Below are 24,329 nucleotides of genomic sequence, written 5' to 3' on the forward strand. Positions count from 1 at the left end.
CGAAGAGGAGGAACGGGAACGGGAACGTAAAAAGGGTCCAGAAGTGCGTAGATGCGTGTTGTGTTGTGTTGTGGAAAGAAACGAAGCAAGAGAAATGAATAAACGATAATCGGCTACAAAAAATTCAGAATCAAAAAAAGAAAAATACGCGCACTCCTCCCTCCCCGCAAAGGTTCAACGTTCACCTCGCCCCAGTCAGGTACTCACTCACTCATCACGACGCAAAATAAAGCACCGTCCCCACCACCAACAAACACATCACCACGATCAACAACACCGCGCCCCCAAAGAACAACACCAGCTCCTTATCGACCCCCGCATTCGCATTCGCCCCCGCCCCACCTGCCTTCCCATTCGCCCCTACACCATTCCCATTCACGGAAGCACGCAGTTTAGCGAGCTGTAGATCCCGCTCCTGGGCCAGCTTCGCGATCCGTGTGCGCGCGTCGGAGGGATCGAGGGTTTGGGTGGCTGAGGAGGAGCCGGAGCCGGAGGGGTCGGAGGAGAGGTGGACGAAGGAGGGGAATTGGTGTTCGGCCCATTGTTCGATCTGGGGGTGGATAACGTGAGGTTAGTTGTGAGGTTAGTTTTGGGGGTTGGAAACGGGGAAATGGGATGGAGAGTTCGTGGTGGAAGAGGTTGTAAGGGAACAGGGAATAGGGAACAGGGAGGGTACGAAACGTTCGTGGTGGAAAGAAGTGGCAAAAAGTCAAGGCGGCTCAAAGAAATACAACGCGAAATAACAAGACGGACACGAGAGCCAACGAGGAGAACTCAGAAGGACACGAAAACGCACCTTCGCACAAGCGACCGATATCCTGATAAAGTTCGGATCGGCCGGATTCGACTTTTTATGTATCGCGCGCGCATAGTCGCGGAACATATACGCCACGTCGCGCGGGTTCGTCGAGTTCATGATCAACTATTGCCGCACACGCATCAGCATCCCGTCCCCATGAAACATCGTGAAAGTGAAAAGAAGACGACGAAACGCACCTTCGCAGCAACCGCCTTCCTAATCTTCACATGCCTCTCAAACACCTCCCCATTCGCAAAACACAACTCAAGCGTCGCCATCGCCATCACCGCCGGAATCGCACAAAAATTAAAAACCGTCTGATTCCTCAACAACCTCAAATAATCCAAACTATCCGTCGCATGTCTCAGTGCATCCAACACCATCCCACTCTGCACATACAGCGCCCTCCGTCTCCCCGCCTCTGTCCTATCCTGATACAAATCCTCCACGCGCCCGCCTTTTTCGAGTGAAGGGGTGAGTGGGACCCCGGAAGCGATGATGTATTCGGAACGGCCCCAGATCTCGCGAGGCCAGAAGAATCGGCCTTGGTCTGCGTCTTCTCGGAAATCACGGATGATGTTCGTTTTCTGCAACAGAAGTCCCATCGAATTGCTCAGTTCTTTCATTTCGCCGAGGTAGGGGGCTTCTTTGCCCGAGGCGGCCCAGATGCGGGAGAGGCCCTCGCCGACGAGGCCGGCGACGTAGTGGCAGTAGAGGTCGTATTCTGCGATGGTGGAGAGGTATATTGGGGAGGGGGTGGAGGAGGAGGAGGCAGAGGAGGAGGCGCGGTGGGCGTAGTCTGCCATTCCGATTTCCATTTTGTGACAGATGTCGACTATCACTTCCCGATATCTGAATTGTACGAGTGAGCATCTTCCTCAACCTTCTTTCGAGTAAACACAGAGACTCACCCAGGTTCGAGCCTCCCGACCTCCTCGACTACTTTATCGTACTCGACCAGAACGATCCGATCCTTCTCCTCGGGGCCGTTGCCATCGAAGGTCCAGCCGGGCGTGAGCGTCTTTTCGTGGAAGGAGCGGAGGAGGGGTTGTTTGATGGAGTCGGCGATGGTCATGTCGTCTTCGATGGTGTCGAGGCCGCGGAGGACGATGTAGAAGAGGCAGATCTGGGGGTGGGAGGTGGGAGGGGAGGAAGAGGGAGGTCAGTCAGTTGGTCGAAAGACGACGAGGGAGAGGGGTGTGGATGGACGAGGAATATAGCAAGACTTTGTCGCGAGAATATGACCATGCCCGACGAGTCGAAGGGAAGAGCGCGACTCTAAGAACGGGAGGACATGTCGACCTGCGCAGTTGCTCCGCTTCGTGCAGACATGTCCACAACGGCGCGATGTTCACGAACAGAGACTCCACATGTCGTATTCCACCCACACACCCAAAACACCAGAAAAAGGGACAGACAACACATACCGCCCTCGCAAGGTCCCCATCCAGCTCCTTAATCACCGCCGAAAAACTCCTACTCGTCTTATCCAACAACTCCCAGCACTTCTTCATGCTCTCCCTGTCCCAGCCGGACGTGGCGTACTCCTTCGGGTTGGAGATATCGCGCTTGGAGTCGTGGAACATCCAGAACTGGACGAGCGTGCGGAATTCGTTGGGGTGGGTGAGGAGGAGGGTGAGCATTGAAAGGACGCTCATTTTTGTTTTTCTTGTTTGTGTTCGTTGGTATGACGTGCAGTCGTTCGATGTGTGTAAGTTATGTGGCGTATGAGCGGTATTCGTTGCAATAAAGCGTGAAGACGCGGTTGAGACAGCGACGGGGCACGGACGTGGAGGGAAAGGGGATGTGGATGTGGATGGTAGGAGAAGGGAAGGGACGTTCGGGTGGAGGAACGTTCGATTTATTTTGAGCGAAAAGAGATATATTCGCTCGCGGAGGTCGTACCACTTCCGGCTATCCACTCACCGTGGGAACCCTAGCCAGCCTCTTACCTACATCCCCTCAGGCACCCACCCACTTTCAAATAAATTGCCTTTCTCTGCTCAGTGCTCTGCTCCGATGGATAGCTCGCCCCAGCCGCCAGTGCGCATCATCCCTACGTCCTCCACGAAGCTCTCGCCGACGCAGGCTTTGGACGCGTTAGACGAGTTCATGGCGGATTTTCAGGAGAGGAGTTCGCCGTTGAAGGGGGGCGATAATACCGTCACTGTCCAGCTCCAGAAATTGAGCGCGGCGCTACAGCAGGAGGAGGAGGCGAACCGTTCGTGAGTTATGTGAGTCGTTTTTTGGTGACCTTGAGCGAGCGCTCGGTGGGACGGAGACTGACATGCGTTTTGTGATGTGTTATAGGAGGATTCTTATTGGGCGGTGCTCGTCCGAGTCCTGGTTCCACACTTTCCTGTCCTCGTACTACTCGAATGCATCCATGTCCTTGTTCGCCCGATGACCGTCCCTCTTCTACTATGACGACTATCGACTTCTCTTTACTGCCTTCCCACTTACAGAACTCTCAAATAAAATCTTTACATACCGCCTAGTTTATCGTCTACTTATTGATTATCCTGCTCGGTCTTCACTCTCTCGTTCTCTGTGCTTGCAGCTTCGGCGGACTTACTTTCTCAATTTCGTTGCTTACCTCTTTCTTTGTTTTTGTTTAGTCATCATCTCGGCCCGGCGAGGTGCTTGTCACCTGAGCTATTTTGTACACCGCCGGAGGGCGGAAGCCTTGTAACAGGGTCGGCCGGGCGGCACGTTGTCACAGGCCAGACACGATACTGTTCCGGGGTTTTTCGGACGGACCCTGATCCGATGTTGCCGGCCAAGGTTGTACCAAGGTTGTCCATGGGGCACTGCGAGGGTTCCCGCCAAGCCGCCAAACACCCAAAATGCTGGTTGCCCGCGGCAAGAATTGAACGCGCGGCCTAAAACCACGGTCGGGCACAGAACAAACCTATAGCGAAACCACTAGACCATAGAGGCGTACACAACTGGCGAGACACCTTGAATAGGTTCATCCGCTGCTGTTTTTTCCAAGGGTATAGAAGACGGACTGGACGGACAGATGGTCGAAATAAATACATAGCAGGTATCTACTAAATGGATAGTACTTACATGAGTGATATATGACACTCAGTGAGGCGGGGAAGGATGAGCTACCCAAGGAGAACGCGACTTGGGCATATGCAGTCGTCAGAGCTTTCTGAAGGCGGTAGGGAGCGGCTGACTAAGCGGATACGTAGAGGGGAGGACGTAGCAACCTTGGGACAACCTTTTCGAAAAGCCCTGTTGCACGGGCCGCCGGACAAGCCTGGAACATCAATTTCGAAAATCCTCGTTATGGTATCGGTGCCGGGATCGCACATGGTCGCAGCGTCCCTATCCCGGGGTATTTCGGATGGGGGCCGTGCCGAGGATTAGCACGCCCGGCGGTGTAGCGTACACCCCAAACGCACTAAGTTATCATCGTTACCCTTTTGGGAGACATGGCTTCGAGGTCCGCTCGACGCGTCGAAGGCACATGGTGCCACATATGTTCTCGATATCCTACCTTCATGTAGCTCACCAATATCCCCAACACAACCTCTGCCATGTGTACCGTACAACATTCCACAATGTCTCTGTTTAATATCAATTCTTCCCATGACACTCCGACATCCTCGTCGATTTTCTCTCTCAAACGACCGCGACAGTTCTACAGCCTCATCACCGATGCCGCCATCCAAGCCGCTTCACAGCGAACGGTCTGGTAAGTTAGTTCTCAGGGTATACTAGTATCACATGAAACCCTACTGAAATGGTTCGAAGTTGAGGTTATCGAGGTCTCTTCCGACGAAGATGAGACCCGTGGACAGAGCAGACCACAGCCGCTACGCTCTGCAGCGCTGCGTGCAACGAGGAAAAGCACTCGGTATGTTCTCTCACACCTCTTCTCTACATACACCTACTGACTGTATCGGATGGTAATAGGCTTCGTGCTCAAGGGCATCTTCTCGATAGTCAGGACGCGGGATCCGGAGATAGGCATTTGACGCGTGAGGGCAATTCAAAGCAGGCCAGTACAGTTGCACAGGATACAAAAGGCGACCGGGGAACTCGTACAACTGATGAATCTATCACAAAGTATGTCTTGTTTTACTTGCATGGTCGGGCATTGACTGACTCTCTGCAGAGAACGATTCAGCTCGACGACATTGGTCCCCGCCCCCTTTCCTTATATCCCTCCCCTTTCGTGCACTCCGAGTCCTACACGCGTCACCCTGTCCTTGCCGGACACTCCGTCGTCTCCGCATCTTACCCCCACGCTGGTCAAAACTTCCACCTCACCTGCGACTGCTACTTCAAACATTCCACTTACACAGTCCACCGAGGGTTCGGACCTCCCAGCTCAAAACCTCGGTAAGCGTAAGCGTACATTCTCCGACGTAATGAGGGAACTTGGCAGGGTTGGAAGGCAGGCTCGAGAACTTGAGAACGAGATTTTGAAGCGCCTTGTGGAGGACTGAGCGTATGGATGGGAATTATCGAGGGGGAGTTTTGGAACCGGTTGAAGATATATGGCTATGAGTGTGTAGATGCAAACAGGCTAGTGAAGCTTTAATACATGTTCTATGTTTCTGAACCATACGTGTGCTTTCGAATGAGAACAGACTAAGAACAAAGGCCAGTACAGATGCAAAGTCTTCGTCATGCTCGTTGATTTACGCCACAGTCATCCTTACTGCATGCTGAGCACCCGAGCTAATTCAGAAAGTTCTATATTGTGAGTGAAGCATGGCTTATGTATATTCTCATATACTTACACTGCACATTCGCAGTATTTTCTCGTGCCATGCCGATCTATGAACACGACGTCCCCGGAACTGTGAGGACGGAGCCACATGGGCGCTGTTTGGGCGCTCATCATTGCTGTGGCGTTTCGACGCGCGTCGCGTTCGAGTTCACCTTGCCTTACGTGCATTTGTTTCTTGTCTCTTACCCAACTCTTACCTCCCGTTGTACATCTCTACGCAGATTCCCTGGACGTCCGATCAAATTACTCACCTATCCAACACAATCGAAAGCTGGCCGCTTAGCAGCATCTGCCAACCAACAAAGGAGAACATTTTCTGGAGCCATCAAGCAGACGGAGTGCAGGTCAAAGGAGTAACGGTATGCTCATTTTTCCAGTCTTGAAGCCTGTGTGCTCGATGTGCGTGTCTTGGCATGTGCGGTGTGCAACGGACTGCGGCCAGACTGTTGCTCCTCGTAACATGCAAAGCTCCTCACTCGGATGCACGGGCTCGGTCCTATCGAGAAGAGATACAACCAAAATCTTGACTAGTTGATCACACTATCAGGAAGACATTACATGATATAATCAATATACATAGTGGGTTTCATCATATCTTTCTTCGCTTCGCATCCCTCTCCTCAGTCAATTTCTCCGGGTCAGGCCTGTGTTCTATATCCCTTGGTTCCTGGTGTGCAGCTGAAGGGCCGGCCGTTCCGCTCAGATCTGGAGCATGAGACGAGTGAGGAGTCGGATTGGAGGGCGGCTGATGTGGTGGGGTGTAGTGGTATTGATAGCCGTGGAACGTAGCCGGATTTGAGTATGGTTGCCCATACGGTGTCCATGAGTACGCAGGCATGAAGGGCTGCGCTGTCGGGGTAGATGAGTGTGGCCACGCTGACATTGGGTAGTATGGCGAAGGAGTATTTTGTGAGAGCATGTACCCTGTACGCTGGGCATTCGTCGAAACCGATGGCTGGGGCGTTGTTCTGATCTGAGTGTCCATCGATGATGTCGGACCAGACCCGGTGGCGGCTGTTGTCGTAGCAGTAGATGTGGCGGCGTCCTTTGGTTGCTTGTCAGCCTCCTTCCCAGCCTGTTTCTTGCCGTTGCGCTTGGTCGTGAGTGCGCGCTTGCTACTCGCTACCTCGCGCTTATCCGCATTTATGAGTCTGAGCCTTGCGGCCAGTGTGCGATGGTGCTCGTCATGGTCTGGAATCAACGGTTCGGCGCTTTTCGACAGATTAACTGGGAAGAGCCGACGAAGGAGATGAGCGTTATGGAGGCCGTCAAAATTAACAACAAAATGATCATCGCTGGAATGCTTGACCATGGCTGTTGCCCGTTCGGTCTCTTCGCGTTCCTGCATCTCACGACCAGCGGTTGCGTCAACCATGCAGTTCTCCCGTCGACAGTCATGCTGGGTGTTAAAGGTAAACAATAAGTTCTGCATGCAAAGCAACATCAGTATTCGATCAGGATCACCAAGAGGAACAAGCATACCTCGGGTGCTGCCAGGATAGGTTGAGGTTCCACTGGTCGGTGCAAAGTGGGCATATCTAGCTCAGCATGCCTGCCACCAACCGTGAAACGCTCAAGAACGACCAGCAGCCCAGTCTCTCGAGGCGTAGCAGGTGTATTCGCTTGACGTCCAGATGATAGCGACGGATTATCAGGCTGTTCTGTTGTATGGTCTTGGTTTGCCACTGTGGCGTCTGTGAGCCGTGCCGTGGTCCCTGGAGGTAGTTGGACGATTGTACGTATACGGCCAATGACTGGTGTTCCCTGCGACATGAAACTCAGCTATGTTGCAGGAGAATCAAGCCAGGGAAAAGCTCTTACCGACTGAGATTGTAACGGTTCAGTAGATGTGGCGACCACCACAAAGTCTCCAGGTTTGGCAATGTCACGAGAGCGACATACGATGCTCGAGCCAATGTTCACGGAGCATGATGCGGGGATGTTTGGACACTCCGCGAACATAGGAATTGCCTCTCTGGCACCTGTGTCGACCCACGAAGTAGAGCGAGTCTTGAGAGGTGCAAGATGGATGGTCCCTGGCATGAGAAACATGATATGTGATCTAGGCATGGGAGCATAGTCGAGTCAGACTGAGACACACCTGGTATAATTCGGCCTAGATCCATCCATCCAAGCCATTCTTGGATAGCCTTGTTCTTTAGGAAGAGCTGGCGTACACCAGGTCCTGCTCGTGTCCAATGCCCATTCTCTGACTTCCACCAACCACCGCTGTGAATGTGTTTGACACGCCCAAGTCCGCTGAATGATACTGCAATGTCGCGGCTAGGTGCTCGATGATTGCTCATAATGGAGCAGTAGCGAAAGATTGCATTGTAGCACTCGAATATTTCCGTGGAGAAGAGAATGGCGGGACCAAATCGTCGAATATCGTCTACGATGTGAAGAAGAATATGACACTTCGATTTCACTATGATTTTTGCCGGATCTATAGCTGCCAGTATGTCTAGAAAATCGGCGATCTCGACTTCAAGGTTGTCCTATTTGTAGAGTCAGTCACTGCAATGTAAAATTTTGGTATCGCTTACGCAGTAACTATCAATATCATCGATCTCAGGAAACCAAAGGCTCGCTGTCATGCGCCCAGCAGCCTTCCACACTTTGAAGACTTGCTCATCGACCAGGTCTTGAACTACGAAAGCCATAATCTGAACTAGCTGCTTGAACTGGCGGCCAATAAGAGCGCCACGGTATTGCATGAGGTATGATGCTCGAATTGGAGGGATATTCAGACCTCGGATATTTGCAGATGCAAGTCGAGCTTGAAACTCTGTCAGCTTTCCTTTAGCAATAACCTGAGTGCAGGTAAGGGTCCAGATGTATTTGATTACTCCCAGTAGTACCGTGTGAAGCAGCTCCACTGGAGTGTCTCGGTGTACGTCCAGACCTGGTAAGATGTCAGCTCCCAAGAACTTGTGACAATGTATGCTATAACATCATCCGTACCTTCAATGTTGAAAAATGGATTGACCAGATCCTGTTGCATATCGAGCCATGAACGGACAGCCGCCCTCTTGGCCGCATCGTCCAATTCAGGGTTCGCTTGTAAAAGCTCGACGAGATACTGCCTCCCTTTTTTTATCCATTCAAGTGAGAGCGAGTCCTTGACTCCAGTCTCCCGATGCATGCCTTCAAGGTCAGCGCCCATGATACCCGAAAATAATTGCTTTTCAACCTCCTTCAATGTGATTTCAGGATTCCGCACTTCGCCGCTCTGGCGCAAAGGTTCGTCCCAGTTTGGTCCGGTCAACACAAAATGCTGAATGCACTCTATTCGCTCACCTTAAACAGTGCATCATACCCTGCATCAGTCTCCTTCTCCTTTCCGGTCCCTCCAACATCACAGCGACGGCAGAAATGATTTCCACGTAAACCCACATGCGAAGCAAGTTCCGCCTGCATGGGATTGTCTGCCGGAAGATTGAGGATACCGACTTCGAACATGCACTCAGTACCCAGCTCGCAGTCATACGCAATCCACCCCTCTTTAGATGCCCTTCAGAGAAGGTACAAAAGGTGTGAATGTAAGGGCCGGCAATGATACAAGATGGTAACACTTACCGAACTGCACGGCAGATCTCCGCTGCTTGCTCCATGATAGAAGCACTGGGCGAAGTTGAAACAAATCGCACAAAATATTCTTGCTGAAGAAGGCGGTTCGGAAGACCAGCATTTACTAGGTACCAGTTCCAGTGCTTATTCCATTGGCGTGTTCGATTCCCAGACACATCGTCTCCCCACAATCGGATCCAAATCTTGAAGTAAGGTAGCCCATTGGCCCGGACACGGATTGGATGAGGCATTCGCTGTTGAATTTCCTGCTGGGAATCTAGTAGGCAACTTTTCGTTACAAATGGAAACTAAGTGGCAGGAAAACATGTGTGCCCCTACCTACAAACTTCAATCTATCAGTGCCATACTTCTCAATCAATTGCGGGAAGCTTCGACGGAGATTTGATATCGGTTGGGTGAATGTAGTGTTAGCAGGATCTCTCTCGTACAGTCCGTCCTGCTCGATGGTAGTGAGAAATGATTTAATTATTGAGAGATGATTCACATTGCTTACAGGTCGACGATGAACTTTATGATAATCAGCATGCATAACTCCTTTTCGTACAATCCACCGATATGGAATTATGAAGCTTCCATCACGACATTTGGTGAGTTCGTTAACATAGAAATGCTGGTCCCGATGTATGACCATTGGAGTTAGCTGGTCGACGGATAAGCTCGACAGTAGTTTCGTCGCTTGCCACGATTCAGCAACCTGACCGTCTTTATCTTCAGGGTACCGGATTATGTGAGGACAAATGAGAGGATTCGAGAAATCCTGCACGGCCTTTGAGCAGCGATTCGACAAGATTATGAATGATTGGTGCGTACCTGTGCAAGCCCTGCAGCTAGATTATTCATATAGAAAACATTCCCCTGACCGGAGACATGTCTAGTTGTCGGGACACCGATTTCAGACATCTCCTTCTGGCGTCTACGCAATGTATCAAGCGAAGGGACTTCACGAGCACCAGTCTCCTTCATAACAAACAACACCGCTCTCATAAGCTCATCAGACAGCGGAAGGCGCGGCAGGTTATCAAGAAGGTCGACGAGTGCCATCTATATCGAAGTAAGTATACATTCGATCAGCATCTGTACAAGCCAAACAAACTAAGAGAGGATGAGCTCACGGTCTTGCTGTCGTAAGGGGCCCATGTTGCGTCTTTCACGGCTTTGTTGTTGTGCACTGGATCGAGCAAAGGATCGCTCTGGTCCATCGAAGCGGCGCCTTAGGGTGATTAGAGCATCAGTTTCTATCCATAAGATAATCAGAAAACATGTTAGTACCGATGTCACGGAGGTTTTGAGCAACATTGCTGAGAAGGTCTGAGTCACTGGCATTGCCATCTCTGTCCACTACGTCGGCATCTGAATCAGAGTCACTGTCCTCCAAGAAATCTTCTGGCTGAAGACGAAGTGCATGCAAATTCTCAGCCTCTAGCTCTGGTACATCAGCACCGGCTGAGAACATGTACTCATGCCCAAGAGCATCAGCGTACAAGTCCTCCCATTCGTACACCGGAGGCTTCGTCGAAGCTGGGGCTTCTGGTGGTAGGAGATTCACAGAGGGGACACTGTTCAGTGCAGAATAAGACCGAGCCTCTGATTGAGCCTCGGAGCGTCGCCTCTCAGTAGCCAAATCCCGCTCTTCGGCCAGCTTACTGGCAGCATTATGCTTCTCCGATCACAGGTGTTGGCTAGCACTTTTTCGCAGTATCCAGCTCGAAGCCGATTCTGGGTAGAACTGAGCACATGTGCTGCAACGTATACTGGTCGACAGTAACGGGTTGACTTCGAAGACTGATTTGAACATGTAAGGTTAGACAGTTATGCATCACAGGCAAAGCAACAAACCGGCATCCAGAGGCTGGGGTGCTGCAGGCATGCTAAAACCCAATGACTGAACGGTGAGTAATGCGCCATATGAAGGCACACATGATCGTGACTGACCTAGAATGATTTTGACTCTGTCAACACCAGAGCAGGATATTACATCAGCAAGGTAGCACGTCTCTGGACCAGACCGTGCAGACGGTCTCCAGAGTCTCCAGCCCTCCAGTAAGCCACCTGTCACCAGAACAGCGACGGGATTCCAGATGCCCGTCTGGCACCATGAAACCTGTCTGGAGTGTCTGGACGGGTGTTCCTCCAGTCGTTCCAGTCACAATAATAACCATTCAGAACTGTTCAATTTTACTCTATGTACATGCTACTGCCGTACACCAGTAAGCTACCTCGCGATCCCTCAATATGATACACCATCCAAGTCTGTAGCTAGTTGATATATGAAGTGTTTGCTGAATGCACTATTACACGCATTACGATCAGTGCCCTTGGACTGCTCGTCTGCAAAAGGGAGGTGATCAGGTGACTGCATACCCGAGAGAAAGCAAAAGTAAAGACGTACCAGGTCCGTAGGCTGGATGGCCATCGACCAATTGATTGATCACTCACCGACAGAAACTGGTAGAAAGAGGTAAAACAATCAGTAAGTGACTGATCACACAAAATTGCATGCTATCAAGCTATGGTGAGAGAACTAAGTACCACACACCTCACAAGGGTAGAATGTGCAGCCGCACGAGGCATTCCATCAACGTCAAAAGTGAATGCCGAAACACGAGTACAACTCACGTGCATCGCACGAGTGAACTCGACCCTGTTATGAGCAGAGCATGTGGATCATCGAGGACATACCCAACAATCAAACACTTGGAATGGAACATCAAAGATACCCTCGACAGCAGCGACGAAGTGACCGAGCCGCGATACGCACGGACTTGATATAGAGGACATTCGCACGATAACGAGCAGCCTGAAAAGTGTGCATCAGATATGCGTCGAAGGAGAGAATGATGAGAGTGATGGGAGCGTCGAGCACAACCCCTATGGTGCGACTTGGCAAATGAGGGACGGAGAGAAAGGGACACGTACATTCATGGAGTATACAGCATGATCAGCGAAAATGCAGAAACACGCGGTAATGCGAGCGTTAGCTGCAGATATGGAAGGAACGCCTTCAACGGAGATGCTGGCTTTCACGCATGGCACACAACAGACGCAGCCATGCATTAGCATAACAATGAAGAGCCTGTGGCACGTAACAAAAAAATTAGGCAAGGAGGAATAGTATGGGGGCTAATGGGGAGAGCTAAAAGGGTGTAGGGAGACACGACTCCGAAAGAAAAATATCCGTGGACGCATGTACGAAGGGGGTAGATGAATAATCAGCGAAGACATACCTTTCTGTTTCCCACTGGACGTCGCCACCACCTATAAACACCTATATAGGCCTCTGAGCCCCGAAGGTCTTCAGCAAGGAACTCAAACACGCCGAAGGAACGATTGGTTGTCGACATTGTATTTGATTGTAATCGTGCATGGGAGGGACTGAACTGTTCCTGTGCCGTCGTTATCACACGACAATCGTGAGGACAGAGAGATGAGGACGGTATCGTAGAAGGGCAAGCTAGGAGAGAGAGGAAGGTATAGAGGAGGACGACGAAGCGAGACGCGTCGCGCAATAAGTGCTTTAAACTCAGCTCGTTGATTTCCCACGGATGGTCACGAGCGACTCCTGGCAGCTCACGACCCCGCGCTCTTGCTCTTGCTCTCTCCCGTATTCTCGATTCCTGACACTGACCAGTCTAGCCTCCTTGTTATCAACACTCACGGTCTGCATCGCACTATGTCTTGTGAAATCTGGAACAGCTATTCCCGCCATCGAACTCAAAGAACATCGCGACGGTCTCGGATCGACAGCAGTGCGCGATCTAAACTTCGGGTGTTTGGGGCGGTTGTGAAGAAGCGGCATGCGAGGTGTACATGGCTCCGAAGCTTGTATGGGGGTGTTAGCTATCAAGGGCTATCGGGAGAACAGCCTTTCAATGCTTGTTCAGATACTTCATGAGGTAAGTTGCTCTCTTAGCTGTCCTGAACACCGCAATACTTTTCGTCTCGCGCAAGAATCGTGTGCAATCGGTATGGACGTCATGATGCACTCGTTATGTACACTATTTTTATATCTCTTATTTACTGTACTACACTGTATGCAGGATTCCACTATCTTGGTTTGTGTTTGAGTGTCCAGATGAAGATACAACGACAAGGTACAGGTTGCATCCACGAAACTAGCAGTAAGCGCCATTTGACCGATAGCAAAAAAACACACGAAATGACAAATGCGAGTCCTGCGAAATGTTTCGTATCTGCAGACACTGGGCAGAACACCCGATGCCTGGGCGAGCTGGCTCCAGCTCTCCAGAGAAGCCAGTCGCTCCAGGAGCATTCCAGACGCCACAGCGGCGTGCTGTCTTGCTGATGTACAGAATGCGAAATAAGGGAGACAGAGATGAAGGAACTTGGGGTGCCACTTCTCTCAACTCTCAACTCTCGCCACTTGTGCTTACAAATAATTCTCGACAGTACATCGACTCTGGCAAATTTTCAGCGGTACTCGTGCATATCGACATTCTCTTCATCTCTCCATCTCCTCATGCCCCGTGTGCTTGACATTCCCCTCCATGAGAGAGTGTCAAGCTCTCGAGAGTCTTCTCCTGATTATATACCCCCTGGACAGCATGAACGCCCGCAGGTTCCAGTGGCGCCAGTCTTTGCTCAACCCCAGCCCCACGTTCAAGGTCGTGTCGCATCTGGTAATAGTCCTCCACACCCTCTCCCTCCTCCAGTGTTAACTAACGTCAACAATGTAGCGGTTGTGGACCCTGCCCTGTTAGCGATATCTGCAGAGCAAAATCGGACCCAGCAGACCACAACACCAGGTGCTGAAAGCAATCCAGAAGAACGACAAAAGCGGCCACGAGACAACGATAAATCAAGCATGTCTTCCTCAGACTCGGACCCAGACTCGGAGGACGAAGACGACGAAGAGACAACAGAGCATCAAGACATTGCTCGTGTAGCCGCAAGCTTAGGTCTCAAACCAGAGTCTCAGCATGCCCTGAAGCTGTTCATCAAGGTCCGTTGTCTTACCTTCCGTGAGTAAAACTTACCAATATCCCATTCAGAAATCAGCAGCCATGAAGATGAACATCGTGTACGCTTGCATGCTGGCTTTGACGGAACGTGCTGACACGAAGGAAGAACGATGGGTCCCTTCCGGGGACCTCGCGGTAAGCTTGCGCTTCTTTCCGCCGACATGACGTCTCATTGACGAAAGACAATGACAAGCAGAAGGACATCCGTCGCTTCTGTCTGGCTGTGCTTCTTTCGTCAAAGTTGGCTGCGTATAGAACTGCAGCCGATCAGGCCGTCCTGGTGCGTGTTCTCCAGATTTTCCCCTATCTCAGTATCTCTCAACGCACTCCTCTCTCACAGAAAGTGCTCAGGCGGCACGGTACAAACCTTCCTGAAGACTGGGAGAGTAATCCTTCCCGCAAGGATGCAATCATGAAGGCGATTGGCAGTGGGCTGACTGATGAACGATCGCGTGTCAAGGCTGCTGTGCGTCCTTTCTCTTACCGCTTCCGAACCCGGACACTCACAACTTGTCCTATTATGGCTTTGATTTCACTTCGTAGATTCGTGACAGCCTGGATCCAAAGATGAATATTGCTGACCTTGCAGAGAAGGTCGTTGGGAATTCCGGGATTACACCAACGGTTGACCTATGGGCGCGTCTATCACTTCTGGTGTGTTCTTTCTCCCGCTCCACCCATCCTCATCCTGATGTGCATGTCTGTTGTTGACAGAGGCAAACTATAGTTCAGGAAGGTAGCCACGGGCGTTTGTATTGGCTTCACGTCGACGAGTGCTTGAAGCAGACTCGAGAGATGGCCTTCAAGGCCGCTGAACTTGCACAGGAGACCAGCAAATATCCCAAATATGTCTCAAAGTATGTCACCTTTTCTCGCCCTTTGTGAAGCATAACGCTGAACTGAGTGTGACACATCTACCCATAGGGAAGTTGCCAAAGCCCTCACTAAGGACTACGATACGTATGGTTATCCCACAGCGAAGGCCCCGAAACACATGACAAAAGAAAACTCGGAGCTCTGGCAGCTCACGGCGGAGGCGGAGTCGTCAGTGCTCGAGCCGGCACGGAAGTCTAAGAAGCGTCCGAAGAGGGTTTGAGGAGTGTCATGGGAGGTTGTCTGATGATTGTCAAACATACTTCATGAGAGCTATCTAGACTTTTGTATCAGTTTGCTTGTTCATATCAATGTATTGGTTTGATTCATCCATGGGGGTGGGGAAAAACGAGAAAAAACGAAGAATAATAATAATTGTTTCTGAATAAGTACAGGAAGCTGAGCTGGACGGCCTATATCTGCGAGAGATGGTGCAAAGATATCGAGCACATATCTGACATGGAAACGGTCCGTATTGATTGGCATATCCATATCGCGAGATATCCCGCCAGATGTAAGTGCGGCATCTTGCGCAGTCATACCACATGTCTCGCACGCCATGTCATTTCCATACTGACTTGCAGTCAAGGTGTAGTCGGCCTATAAAAATTGTTTCATTGTTTCACCATTTCCAGGGCCACCGCCACATAACGTAGCGTGACGTGACTTGTGACCGCAATGAATGACTCTTGTCAGGCGGGATGCATACTGGTTACGAGGTTCGATCCCAATGCGTACAAATGTTGTGCGAAAAAGCCTCCATGTCCGATCGCAAAAGTACAAAGACTGGGCCTTTTTTCAGCAGTGGTCCGATCCTAGATGCTGACACAAGCCAATCTTTGTATCGTAGGTTCGATCCACGTACGCACAAAAGCGAGTGAAAATTATCATTCCCCAACTTCACAGTAGGCAAATCTCGACATTTTTTGTCCGCGACACACATGTGCGCGAAGGCAATCTCGAGCGCGCTGTCCTCGTCACTGAAGTTGCACTGAAACAAAGTGTTTTTACTCGCTATCGGGTCCGAAGTACACGTTTACACCGCGAACAATAGCGATGCCTACATTTGCATGCAGGGTCTTCGCAAACGATGGTTCGATCCGTTGTGCGTACCAAAGTCTCTGAAAAGCAGGGTGACCCGATCCGAATGCGTACATATGTGGCGCCAAATTTTGTGACAAATTTCGCCCAAATATTAATGTTAGATTTAGGATCGAACCTCCGTACCAATATGCATCCCGCCTCTCTTGTCTTAAGACCTGTCCTAACGGAACAGGAATTCATACGACTAAAAAGCGGAAAGTCAGCTTGAAGCGGTGTTTGCCAAATCTGGGTGGCACCCAAACAGACGTAAAGAAAGTGATTGAGCAGTTGGGCGTCGCTTGGGAATTACTTTCCTTCTTTTTCCTTTCATCATCTCCTTGCGATTTCCATCGTCCTCCAGCTTGTGTAGCGGTCGACATGTCGGCTATCATTGGCGGCTGGATCGGCAAGCTCTTTCTCCCAAGCCCAGCCTCTCGCTTGCCCTCTGCACCTGGCTTTCCCCCTCAGCCTTTACGCCTCACGACACCGACAGCGACTGACCAGGGCTCGACCTCGACCAAAAGGTCTCGTAACGCCGCGATCAGTGCCCTCGACAAGCTTAGGAAGGAGTTCGTTGGAGACGTCGGCTGCTTCCTGACCGGCTACTCCTGCATTTCGCTTGAGGTTGCGCATCTTGTGAACCCTGTCCGCAAGAAAGGTGAAGAAGCCGAAGTGGTAAGTCCCTACTGTTTTACCGCCGCCAAACACTAATCATGGTCTACCCTCCAGACCAAGCATCTAACCACTGTGTTGGGCATTACTCGCCAGCAAGGAAACTTTAGCCTTGACTCCATCGAGAATCTTGTTCTTTGTAAGTCCTTCCTGCTTGTGCTCGCTGTGCTCACTGTGTATTTGATCAACATAGTGTATCCACCGTACCACCGACACCTCGACGTCTACGCCACCTACGCCCTCACGCTAAGCGAGCACTCGCTGCAAGCCGTAATCCAGATATTGAATGCCACTAATCAGAAGTGGGAGGATTTGACAGAGATATATACCGAAAACCCGCCTCCACGAACTATCGACGTGCGTGCCGCCTCCATCGTCTATTCTGCAGGGACAAAGCTCACGTCTTATCTTTTCTGCAGTGGTTGGACCCAGTGCTGTCTCGATTAAACTACGACATTATCATCCTACATCCCTCCTTCTTTCTTCTCCCCGATCAGCCTTTAATCGCCCTCGAACAACACAGCCCTCGAACGTACCGCCTCTGGCAGGTCACCGGTGGAGAACTCCGTCACTGGCAAGCGCCCGACTCCGACCCCTACCCTCCCTTTTGCTACACCTCTCGCAATCATCCGGACAAAACCGTGAATCCTTTCCTGCTCATCCTCAATGCCGCATCGAAACTTGAATATCATCGGAGGCACTACAGTTTTGATAATTTGACGGAGCGCCAGCGCAGACTCGCCGATCTCACCTTGGAGGCATATACCCTCATATACTACCGCCCTCCGCTCTTTGCAGTTAAACTTGCGGAAGGAATGTACACGACCGTTCCTCCTGCTGTGTCTCCTCTCCTCGCTCTGGCGAGCACTTCACGAGACGCGAATGATAGCGGTGGCACCCCCTTCGGCGGTGGCGCTGGGATTGATCGAATGGAGGAGGATGAGAACGAGGATGATGAGGAAGAGAGAAATGATAGTGATTCTGAGAGTGATAGCGAGGAGCTTAGTACGGATGAGGTGTACGGTATTGTGACGAAAATTGAAGACCCCCGTACTACGCTCGATGAGAGAAAGGAGCTGGGGTTGCTCTTGCTCAGCGGCGGAAGATGTGAGTCCCTCCTGCCTCTGATCTGTAGTCGTGGCTGAGGATTGGGAATTTCACTTTGATTCTCCGTCAGCCTATCGCCCTCTTCCCATACTATCTGGTATGGAATTATCTGCAGAGCCTGGTCTTATCGGTGGTGAAGGGGAAGGGTCATAGTGGTGTTGTTGCTCGTTCTATTTCTTGTACAGTGTCGGAAGCATGTGTGTTTCTCGAATGGACCTACTTCCCTCCTTTCTGTCCTCCTTTCATGAAATTTGTATTCCTTGTATTTTGTCGACTGAGAGAGCATGACAATTCGAGTCGAATCCTTACCGTACTCAGTATATGGTGCAAGTCAGGAATGAAGCTCGCCGGGCGTTTCCGCGCCGCCTTGTGAGGGCGATTGCCAGTGAGTCGAAGGTGAGAGCACTGTGAAGGTTTCCCTCTTCACGATCTATACCCATCGTCTACCATCTAGCAGTACTATCTCGTTACTCCAACGTCAGCGATGCTACACCATAACAATGATGCATCGCACTGCGGGCCGGACCTGGTCCCGTTGAGTGCTGTACTTGAAGCAAGAGCAGCTTGAACAGGTTTGAGAACCAGAGTCCATGTGCTTGAGAATCTTCGAACTTTCTCAAAACAAAACAGGTTTGCCTCACCGCAGCCTGAACCCATCCGTACCACCAATGACCGTCTACTACCTTCTACTTCAGGTCTTGTATACTGCCCACATGTTGTCTATCCATATTTGCTCGAGGACCGTAATACTGTCATTCGTATGTACATCGTACCAACGAGGCTGTGGACGATAAAGAACTTGAGGGTGTATGCATAATTGTAATTGGAAGATGAGTGGAGGTTACAGGGACGAAAGGTTGAACCAAAGGCATTGAGGCAAGCAAGGGAAGGGAAGGGAAGGGAAGGGAAGGGAAGGGAAGGGGAAACTTGCGAGGTCCTGCTCGATGCTGGGCATGTGTATGCGTGTGCAAAAGGACTCGGACGGGCCTTAGGGAAAAGAAAACAATAACGAATATATGCACATATATATCAGAACAAAGAACAAGAAGGCGGGAAGGAAGGACCTGGCTGGACGTCCGAGAACTTGAGAAGAACTTGAAGAAACCAAAATAGGTATGTATAAGGAAAACATAAGACCATCAGGCTTGGACACAAACACAAAAAGGGATCACATGTTCCCATCCCTTTCGAATCGCCCCAAGGCCAAGACGAGTTGGGCCCGCTTACTTCTTCCGTTTCGGCGCTATAACGATCTCAATCAATGTCTACTCCACACCTGAAACAAAAAAAAAAAGAGAAACTCACCACCACCCCTCCCCCTCCCCCTTCCTCTCTTCGTGTCCGCCCTCCCATTAACCCCCTCCTCTGTCCCCTCCTCCCCCCCTCCACCCCATTCTCACCCCCCTCCTCCTCCTCCTCCTCCTTCCCCCTCCTCCTCTTCGCCGTCCCCCCCGAACTCGTCCTCTGCATCGCGCCCGTCGCAGTCGCGTTAGAGGTAGTGGAGGTGGAGTAAGGCATAGCGGGCCGAGGTGGTGGGGGCGGGACTGCACCGCCGATGGGGCCGCCGGGCGTAGAGGCGCAGGAGGGACAGAACCATTCGCCTTCGGGGATGGAGGGGAGGGGTGGGGAGAGACAGCCGATGTGGTAGGGCGCGTCGCACTGCACCACGCACACGCAACATACACCGCACCACATCAAAGTAAGGAGTAGAGTCAGATCCACGAATGAGACGAGGAGACAGAGACGAGGAGGGACGAAAATGAGGGTAAACACACCTTATCGCAAGCCAACGGCGAATCCTCCTCCCCGTGGTCTTTCCAGCATCTCAGACACTCCTCCGCCGTGTCCAGATCGGCAGGGTGTCGTGGTAGCTCGGAGTATTTCTCGTTCGGGCGGGCGAGGAAGTAGGATGTGTTTTGGCCTCCGGCGACACTGCAGCGACGTTGTCAGATACGCACGAGGGGGAGTGGCACTAGAAATAGAAAGGGGAAAGAGGGAGGAGAAAGAGGACGCACGCAAAGACGTCGACGCCGCGTAGGGGCTCGTTCCTGCTAGGCTTCGTCGCGCTCTTCGGTTCGTTCGCGCCCATACCGAGCTCACCTGTGCCACAAAACGTCAGTACTCCATCGAGTTTGTACGACTACCCATAACGCAAACGCAGGAAGAAAGAAACGGAAACGCACCGTTCACGGCATTTTGCCCCCATGCGATCGTCATCACGCCAGGTTCATCCTGGTCGGGCGCAAGCGCGAAATGGGTGACGCCCCCGCAGGCGATATGATACGTTTTACAAGCCCTGTTGTTTTTCGTGTCGGTCCAATCCAAACGTCAGCCAAATGAAAATGAGATGGACGATGAGGAGGGGGAACGGTGGGGGAAATGGAGTGACATACATTATATCTTGCATGTATCGGAAAGAGGAATAAGGCTGGCCACCGGAGCCTGTCGCCATATTGAAAAGATCTTATCAGTACCGTTATATGGCAGCAAAGACGGGTACGTACCATCACCAGTAGTCTTCCACTGTTCACATCTACACGTCAGCAGATGGTCACGTCTGTGAAGAACGAGAGAGGGATGGAACGCACCTTTCCAGCCATCCAATACATCTGCTGTCTATCCACGACCACCGAGTTCGAAGGTCCAGCCGCGACCATCGCGCCCATCATCATTTCTCGTGGGCCAGCGAACTACATTCATCCACGCAGGGGTTAACACACTCGTCCTCTAAGTTAAGTTACCAAGTCAGGGAGGGGATGCTGACCTGGGGAACGACTTTCGGGATCAACACGTCTTTCTGGTCACCGAGTCCGAGGCGGCAGTAGCCATTGTAGCCCCATACGTAGACGACCCTGTGGTACAAGTATCATCAGTACCATGAGATGGTATTGATGAGCGAGAGGAGAAATGAGGGGCGGAGGAGAGAACGGTGCGTACCCTGTGTCATCGAGCGCAATACTATGCTGCTGCCCACACGCGATCTGTACGATTTTTTTGTCTGTGAGACCTTTCACTAGGACTATGCACCGTTCCAGGATGGTTCAATGTTAGCGAGTGGTAATCAAATTGTGGTGGGTATATGAAGATGGGATAGGACTTGTAATGACTTACTTGGCTCGCTCTCGACGTCGAACGCGGTTTTATTTCCCGTGGCGATATATTCGCCCGTCCGTCCGTTTCCGAGCTGGCCTTTCTCGCCGCTTCCCATAGCGTAAACTGAACGATAAAACATAAGACGTCAAATCAGATTTCCTTTCAAACTGCATCTTGTGGCGGGTGTGCCACAATCAACGAGCGAGCAAGATAGAAATGCAGCCGCACCTTGACCGTCTTTAGTAAGTAGTAGAGAGAATGTAATCCCGGCGGCGGCGCTGACTACTGGTTGGATGGCTCCAGAGGAGTTGTATGGGCCGTCGACGCGTCTGAATGAGGTTATTTCCGGGCAAGGATGGTGACCGCACTGCAAAGAGCAATTATTGGTCAGAAAATATCCCTGAATGACGAGGAAATAATAGCACATCTGCTGCGACTGTAACGGAGCTGGAAGGGCCATAACTGTGGCACTGTGAGTGTGAAACGGACGCTGGACGCAGTGGAAAGGAATTCTTCTCAGACGGTCACTACGCGCCTTCATGAAATTAGCCCGGTGATCATTCACCCTCTGCTAAAAACACAGTTTGAGATGAAGAGACGCAGCCGGCCATCACACCCAACAACGTTCTTTCTTCCCATATAGGAAGTCCGTCCGTCCGGACCACGAATACTCAGATACCCAAACTTTAACAACCTTGAACTCACCTGTCCGAGCAGATTTACTCCAGCAGTCCAGACCCTTCCATCGCTTCCCACAAGAATAGAATGTGCTCTCCCACAAGCGGCATGAACGAACTTCGTACCAGCCGCGGCACCCAAGTCCTGTGCCCTTAACTTCCAAGGAGCATTTTCGGAGATGACGTCGACACCGGAAACTCCAAGTGCGGAAGAGGTGTTGCGTCCGAATAACCATGCTTGGCCTTCGACGTCCAACGCAATAACGTGACAGCCGGCACAGCCGGCATGCACGGACACGATTTTGACATTTGAGAGCGACCGAAGGATATGTGGGTCGAGAAGGTCCGGGTGTCTACGGTGGCACAGTATTCGAGTTAGAGGTGCATGCAAGGAAACGAACGTGAAGGTAGAGGGAACGCACTCTGAGATTTCACCATTATTCGGGAGCCTCTTGCCGAGCTTAGGCCTACGCCACACGCAAATCAGTCTCCAAGATGAACCTTCTGAGCCACACCAAGCCAAAGCCCACGACGCGTCGCGCTCGACCGTGACCCCAACGGCCAACCGTTGGCAAGTTGGTTCAAACTCCTCTAGTCGTAGCGGGCGCGACCGGGCCTTCGGGACGCAAGTTTGAAACTCACCAGTCCGTTCCTCCGGCGATTAGGACTGATTATCGGTGCAAAATGTATATTAGCTGCGGTTTTAGAGTGCAGAGACAAGGAAATACTCGCGTCTTCCCCAGGTTTGTTCGTTCGAGGGCATGATCGAGGCCGACATGGTGGTCGTATGCGGGTGAGTGGCCGGCGTCTATTCGGGCTCGGGTCGAGCGGCACCCGCTCGGTTCACCTTCCGGATTCATCCTGTCTTCCCACCATACCCCTTCGTTCGAACCATCATCTCCTTGCAGCGAAGAGTATATCTTGAACGACAACGTACAAGCGTCAGAATGTTGACTTACAGCCTTCCTGGGTGCAGCTGAAGGAATGCTCCACTTGGCCTGGCGAGCTCTTTCCCGAAAAGATCCCGCGGCGAAATCTCTTGTCTTCTCGGCCATCGAAATCATATTTGCCTTTTTATCATGTCTGTGCCTCAGACTTGCCTCTGGCCTCCCACCAGGCTCAATATCTGCGTAGTTTTTTCAGGTATCATACCAATCTGATGGCGTATTTCTGGTGCTGATACGATTCAGATATGATCACTCTGGTTTCTCGGTATCTCCACATCTTCACAGCCGTCATTCTTCTGACGATCCTACGTCAACACACTCTAAAGGCTTCCACATAACCGGCGGACATAGACGCGGCCTTTGAACTTACCAACTCTATCTCGGTCATCAGGAACATCACCGTGGTGGAAAAGATCGGGGAACCCGATTTGCATGTGTCGCCAGTTCGGGAAGGTCTATCTTATTTTCCTTGCGGCATGATATTATCAGTTTGACTTGATCCTTCATGACCGAGAGAATGATCGTTCTTCCTCTTCTAGGTGGGGAAGATACGTTCCAACAGTTTCCTGCAGGGATCTTCTTACTACCACGGAATAGTCCTGCACGTTCTCCCATGCCCTCTGGTTTTCATGTCCCCTACTCGTGATTCGAGTGCACCGCAGTGAGCGACTGTTTACCTGATTCCTGTTTTTTGTATCTACGGGTACGGCGTTGACCTTTCATATGCGCCACTCATCTGGATTTGTGAGCTTACGCCGCATGCGTTGCGAACCTTACGCCCGTGTTCTTACCGGGTCCAGACATTCATACCCATGGGGTGTCGTTACTACCAGCCGATCGCAGTCATGCTTTAAACCGGCCTCACACACCATGGTCGCTGAGCCGCATCTGTTTTTACGGTTATCGTTCTTCCCAGTGGCGGGAAACGAGAAGCTTTGAGCGGCCGTTCATAGTTTTTTGGTTGGTTCGAGGTAACTTATAATTAAACTTCCGTTCCATGTTTGGCCCAGCGCGATTAATATTTATTCTTCGTTCTGCATTGCTTAGATGGCCGGGGAAGGAACCGATCTGTTACTAGATAAAGAGATGGTAGGTTGTTGATACTGCTACTAATAGAGCAAGTCACGAGTTTTCCTTCGCAGGTACAGGTGCTATCACAAAAGCGCGTTTCTTCGGAGGAGCGCTTGAGTTTTCTCGTTCATTATCATGCTCAGAGTCTGAGATGTTCTGAACGCGTAGCAAATCAGTGCATGTCCTGTCGTTCAAGAGGGGTATCGACGTACCGATTCTTGTTCAATCTCTTCGTCCTCTTCCCAGTCCGACTCATTATGCTCTTCACATCGACCCGACCCCCTCCTGTCCGATCCGCTGCGGTCTTCTTCGACAAACGCCCGATAACTAGTCGCAAACTCTGCACGGTCTGCCTCGGGTGGTGGCGTGACATCGGGTGGCGTGAGGTCGTAGTCCACAACTTGTAACTTAGAGGCTCAGAGGCGGACGATGAGGGGATGAACGACGTAGCACATTAGGTGCGTCTGCTTCGTCATCTGAATCATTCCCGCCAGTAGCTCCTGTGTGACGCCTCTCGTCTCCACCTTCCTCTGCGGCTTCTGACACTTCGGTAGATGGCGGGCGAACACAAGCCCAAACCGGAAACCCTTCAGGTACGTATAACTGTGTATAATAGACGACGGTGCGCTGGGAGGCGTAGTCAGCCTCGGTGAGAGTCAAAATGTCGGGTGTGGTACGCACAAACTA

General features: G+C 51.3%; 7 protein-coding genes across 7 annotated transcripts; 4 read left to right on the plus strand and 3 right to left on the minus strand.

The window, feature by feature from the left end:
- Nucleotides 1-214: 214 nt before the first annotated feature.
- STEHIDRAFT_69654 (squalene synthase) lies at nucleotides 215-2,457 on the minus strand (the record flags this gene model as incomplete). Its single annotated transcript, XM_007311501.1, has 5 exons — nucleotides 215-550; nucleotides 797-922; nucleotides 997-1,651; nucleotides 1,711-1,925; nucleotides 2,227-2,457. The coding sequence occupies 5 exons, from the start codon at nucleotides 2,455-2,457 to the stop codon at nucleotides 215-217; spliced, it is 1,563 nt and encodes a 520-aa protein (XP_007311563.1).
- Nucleotides 2,458-2,818: 361 nt separating this feature from the next.
- STEHIDRAFT_116644 (uncharacterized protein) lies at nucleotides 2,819-3,206 on the plus strand (the record flags this gene model as incomplete). Its single annotated transcript, XM_007311543.1, has 2 exons — nucleotides 2,819-3,024; nucleotides 3,110-3,206. 2 exons carry the CDS (start codon nucleotides 2,819-2,821, stop codon nucleotides 3,204-3,206), a joined length of 303 nt encoding a protein of 100 aa, XP_007311605.1.
- A 1,262-nt stretch (nucleotides 3,207-4,468) lies between these two features.
- STEHIDRAFT_116645 (uncharacterized protein) lies at nucleotides 4,469-5,262 on the plus strand (the record flags this gene model as incomplete). Its single annotated transcript, XM_007311544.1, has 4 exons — nucleotides 4,469-4,505; nucleotides 4,565-4,667; nucleotides 4,727-4,879; nucleotides 4,929-5,262. The coding sequence occupies 4 exons, from the start codon at nucleotides 4,469-4,471 to the stop codon at nucleotides 5,260-5,262; spliced, it is 627 nt and encodes a 208-aa protein (XP_007311606.1).
- Nucleotides 5,263-6,699: 1,437 nt separating this feature from the next.
- On the minus strand, nucleotides 6,700-10,181 carry STEHIDRAFT_69687 (uncharacterized protein; the record flags this gene model as incomplete). Its single annotated transcript, XM_007311507.1, has 10 exons — nucleotides 6,700-6,975; nucleotides 7,032-7,205; nucleotides 7,407-7,611; nucleotides 7,647-8,047; nucleotides 8,096-8,454; nucleotides 8,514-8,781; nucleotides 8,850-9,063; nucleotides 9,129-9,396; nucleotides 9,516-9,897; nucleotides 9,951-10,181. Coding segments are annotated over 10 exons (2,778 nt in total), but the record flags the coding sequence as incomplete, so codon positions are not given.
- A 3,781-nt stretch (nucleotides 10,182-13,962) lies between these two features.
- Nucleotides 13,963-15,215, plus strand: STEHIDRAFT_163830 (uncharacterized protein; the record flags this gene model as incomplete). The annotated part of the gene is made up of 7 exons (XM_007311545.1): nucleotides 13,963-14,100; nucleotides 14,150-14,254; nucleotides 14,316-14,399; nucleotides 14,460-14,585; nucleotides 14,663-14,773; nucleotides 14,834-14,976; nucleotides 15,044-15,215. 7 exons carry the CDS (start codon nucleotides 13,963-13,965, stop codon nucleotides 15,213-15,215), a joined length of 879 nt encoding a protein of 292 aa, XP_007311607.1.
- Nucleotides 15,216-16,418: 1,203 nt separating this feature from the next.
- On the plus strand, nucleotides 16,419-18,179 carry STEHIDRAFT_126542 (uncharacterized protein). Its single transcript, XM_007311546.1, has 5 exons — nucleotides 16,419-16,750; nucleotides 16,805-16,886; nucleotides 16,941-17,104; nucleotides 17,167-17,854; nucleotides 17,925-18,179. Exons 1-5 carry the CDS (start codon nucleotides 16,454-16,456, stop codon nucleotides 18,005-18,007), a joined length of 1,314 nt encoding a protein of 437 aa, XP_007311608.1. The 5' UTR covers nucleotides 16,419-16,453; the 3' UTR covers nucleotides 18,008-18,179.
- A 424-nt stretch (nucleotides 18,180-18,603) lies between these two features.
- Nucleotides 18,604-22,422, minus strand: STEHIDRAFT_106297 (RCC1/BLIP-II). The gene is made up of 16 exons (XM_007311547.1): nucleotides 22,357-22,422; nucleotides 22,267-22,291; nucleotides 22,047-22,091; nucleotides 21,653-21,977; nucleotides 21,176-21,314; nucleotides 20,966-21,070; nucleotides 20,792-20,873; nucleotides 20,619-20,706; nucleotides 20,443-20,544; nucleotides 20,359-20,377; nucleotides 20,248-20,296; nucleotides 20,038-20,150; nucleotides 19,870-19,954; nucleotides 19,630-19,786; nucleotides 19,160-19,513; nucleotides 18,604-19,097 (listed from the first exon to the last, which is right to left on the minus strand). The coding sequence occupies exons 1-16, from the start codon at nucleotides 22,400-22,402 to the stop codon at nucleotides 19,023-19,025; spliced, it is 1,809 nt and encodes a 602-aa protein (XP_007311609.1). The 5' UTR covers nucleotides 22,403-22,422; the 3' UTR covers nucleotides 18,604-19,022.
- Between the last annotated feature and the right edge of the window lie 1,907 nt (nucleotides 22,423-24,329).

This window comes from Stereum hirsutum (assembly GCF_000264905.1).
Source record: "Stereum hirsutum FP-91666 SS1 unplaced genomic scaffold STEHIscaffold_28, whole genome shotgun sequence".
In the NCBI taxonomy this organism is placed as follows: domain Eukaryota; kingdom Fungi; phylum Basidiomycota; class Agaricomycetes; order Russulales; family Stereaceae; genus Stereum; species Stereum hirsutum.

Coding starts and splice junctions, on each gene's coding strand:
- STEHIDRAFT_126542 (XM_007311546.1), top strand. CDS start 16,454: ATGTCGGCTATCATTGGCGGCTGGATCGGCAAGCTCTTTCTCCCAAGC. Junction 16,887..16,940: donor CATCGAGAATCTTGTTCTTT/GTAAGTCCTTCC, acceptor TGATCAACATAG/TGTATCCACCGTACCACCGA. Junction 17,855..17,924: donor CTTGCTCAGCGGCGGAAGAT/GTGAGTCCCTCC, acceptor ATTCTCCGTCAG/CCTATCGCCCTCTTCCCATA.
- STEHIDRAFT_106297 (XM_007311547.1), bottom strand. CDS start 22,402: ATGTCGGCCTCGATCATGCCCTCGAACGAACAAACCTGGGGAAGAC. Junction 19,787..19,869: donor CGCGGCGTCGACGTCTTTGC/GTGCGTCCTCTT, acceptor ACGTCGCTGCAG/TGTCGCCGGAGGCCAAAACA. Junction 19,514..19,629: donor CGCCGTTGGCTTGCGATAAG/GTGTGTTTACCC, acceptor TGCGTGGTGCAG/TGCGACGCGCCCTACCACAT.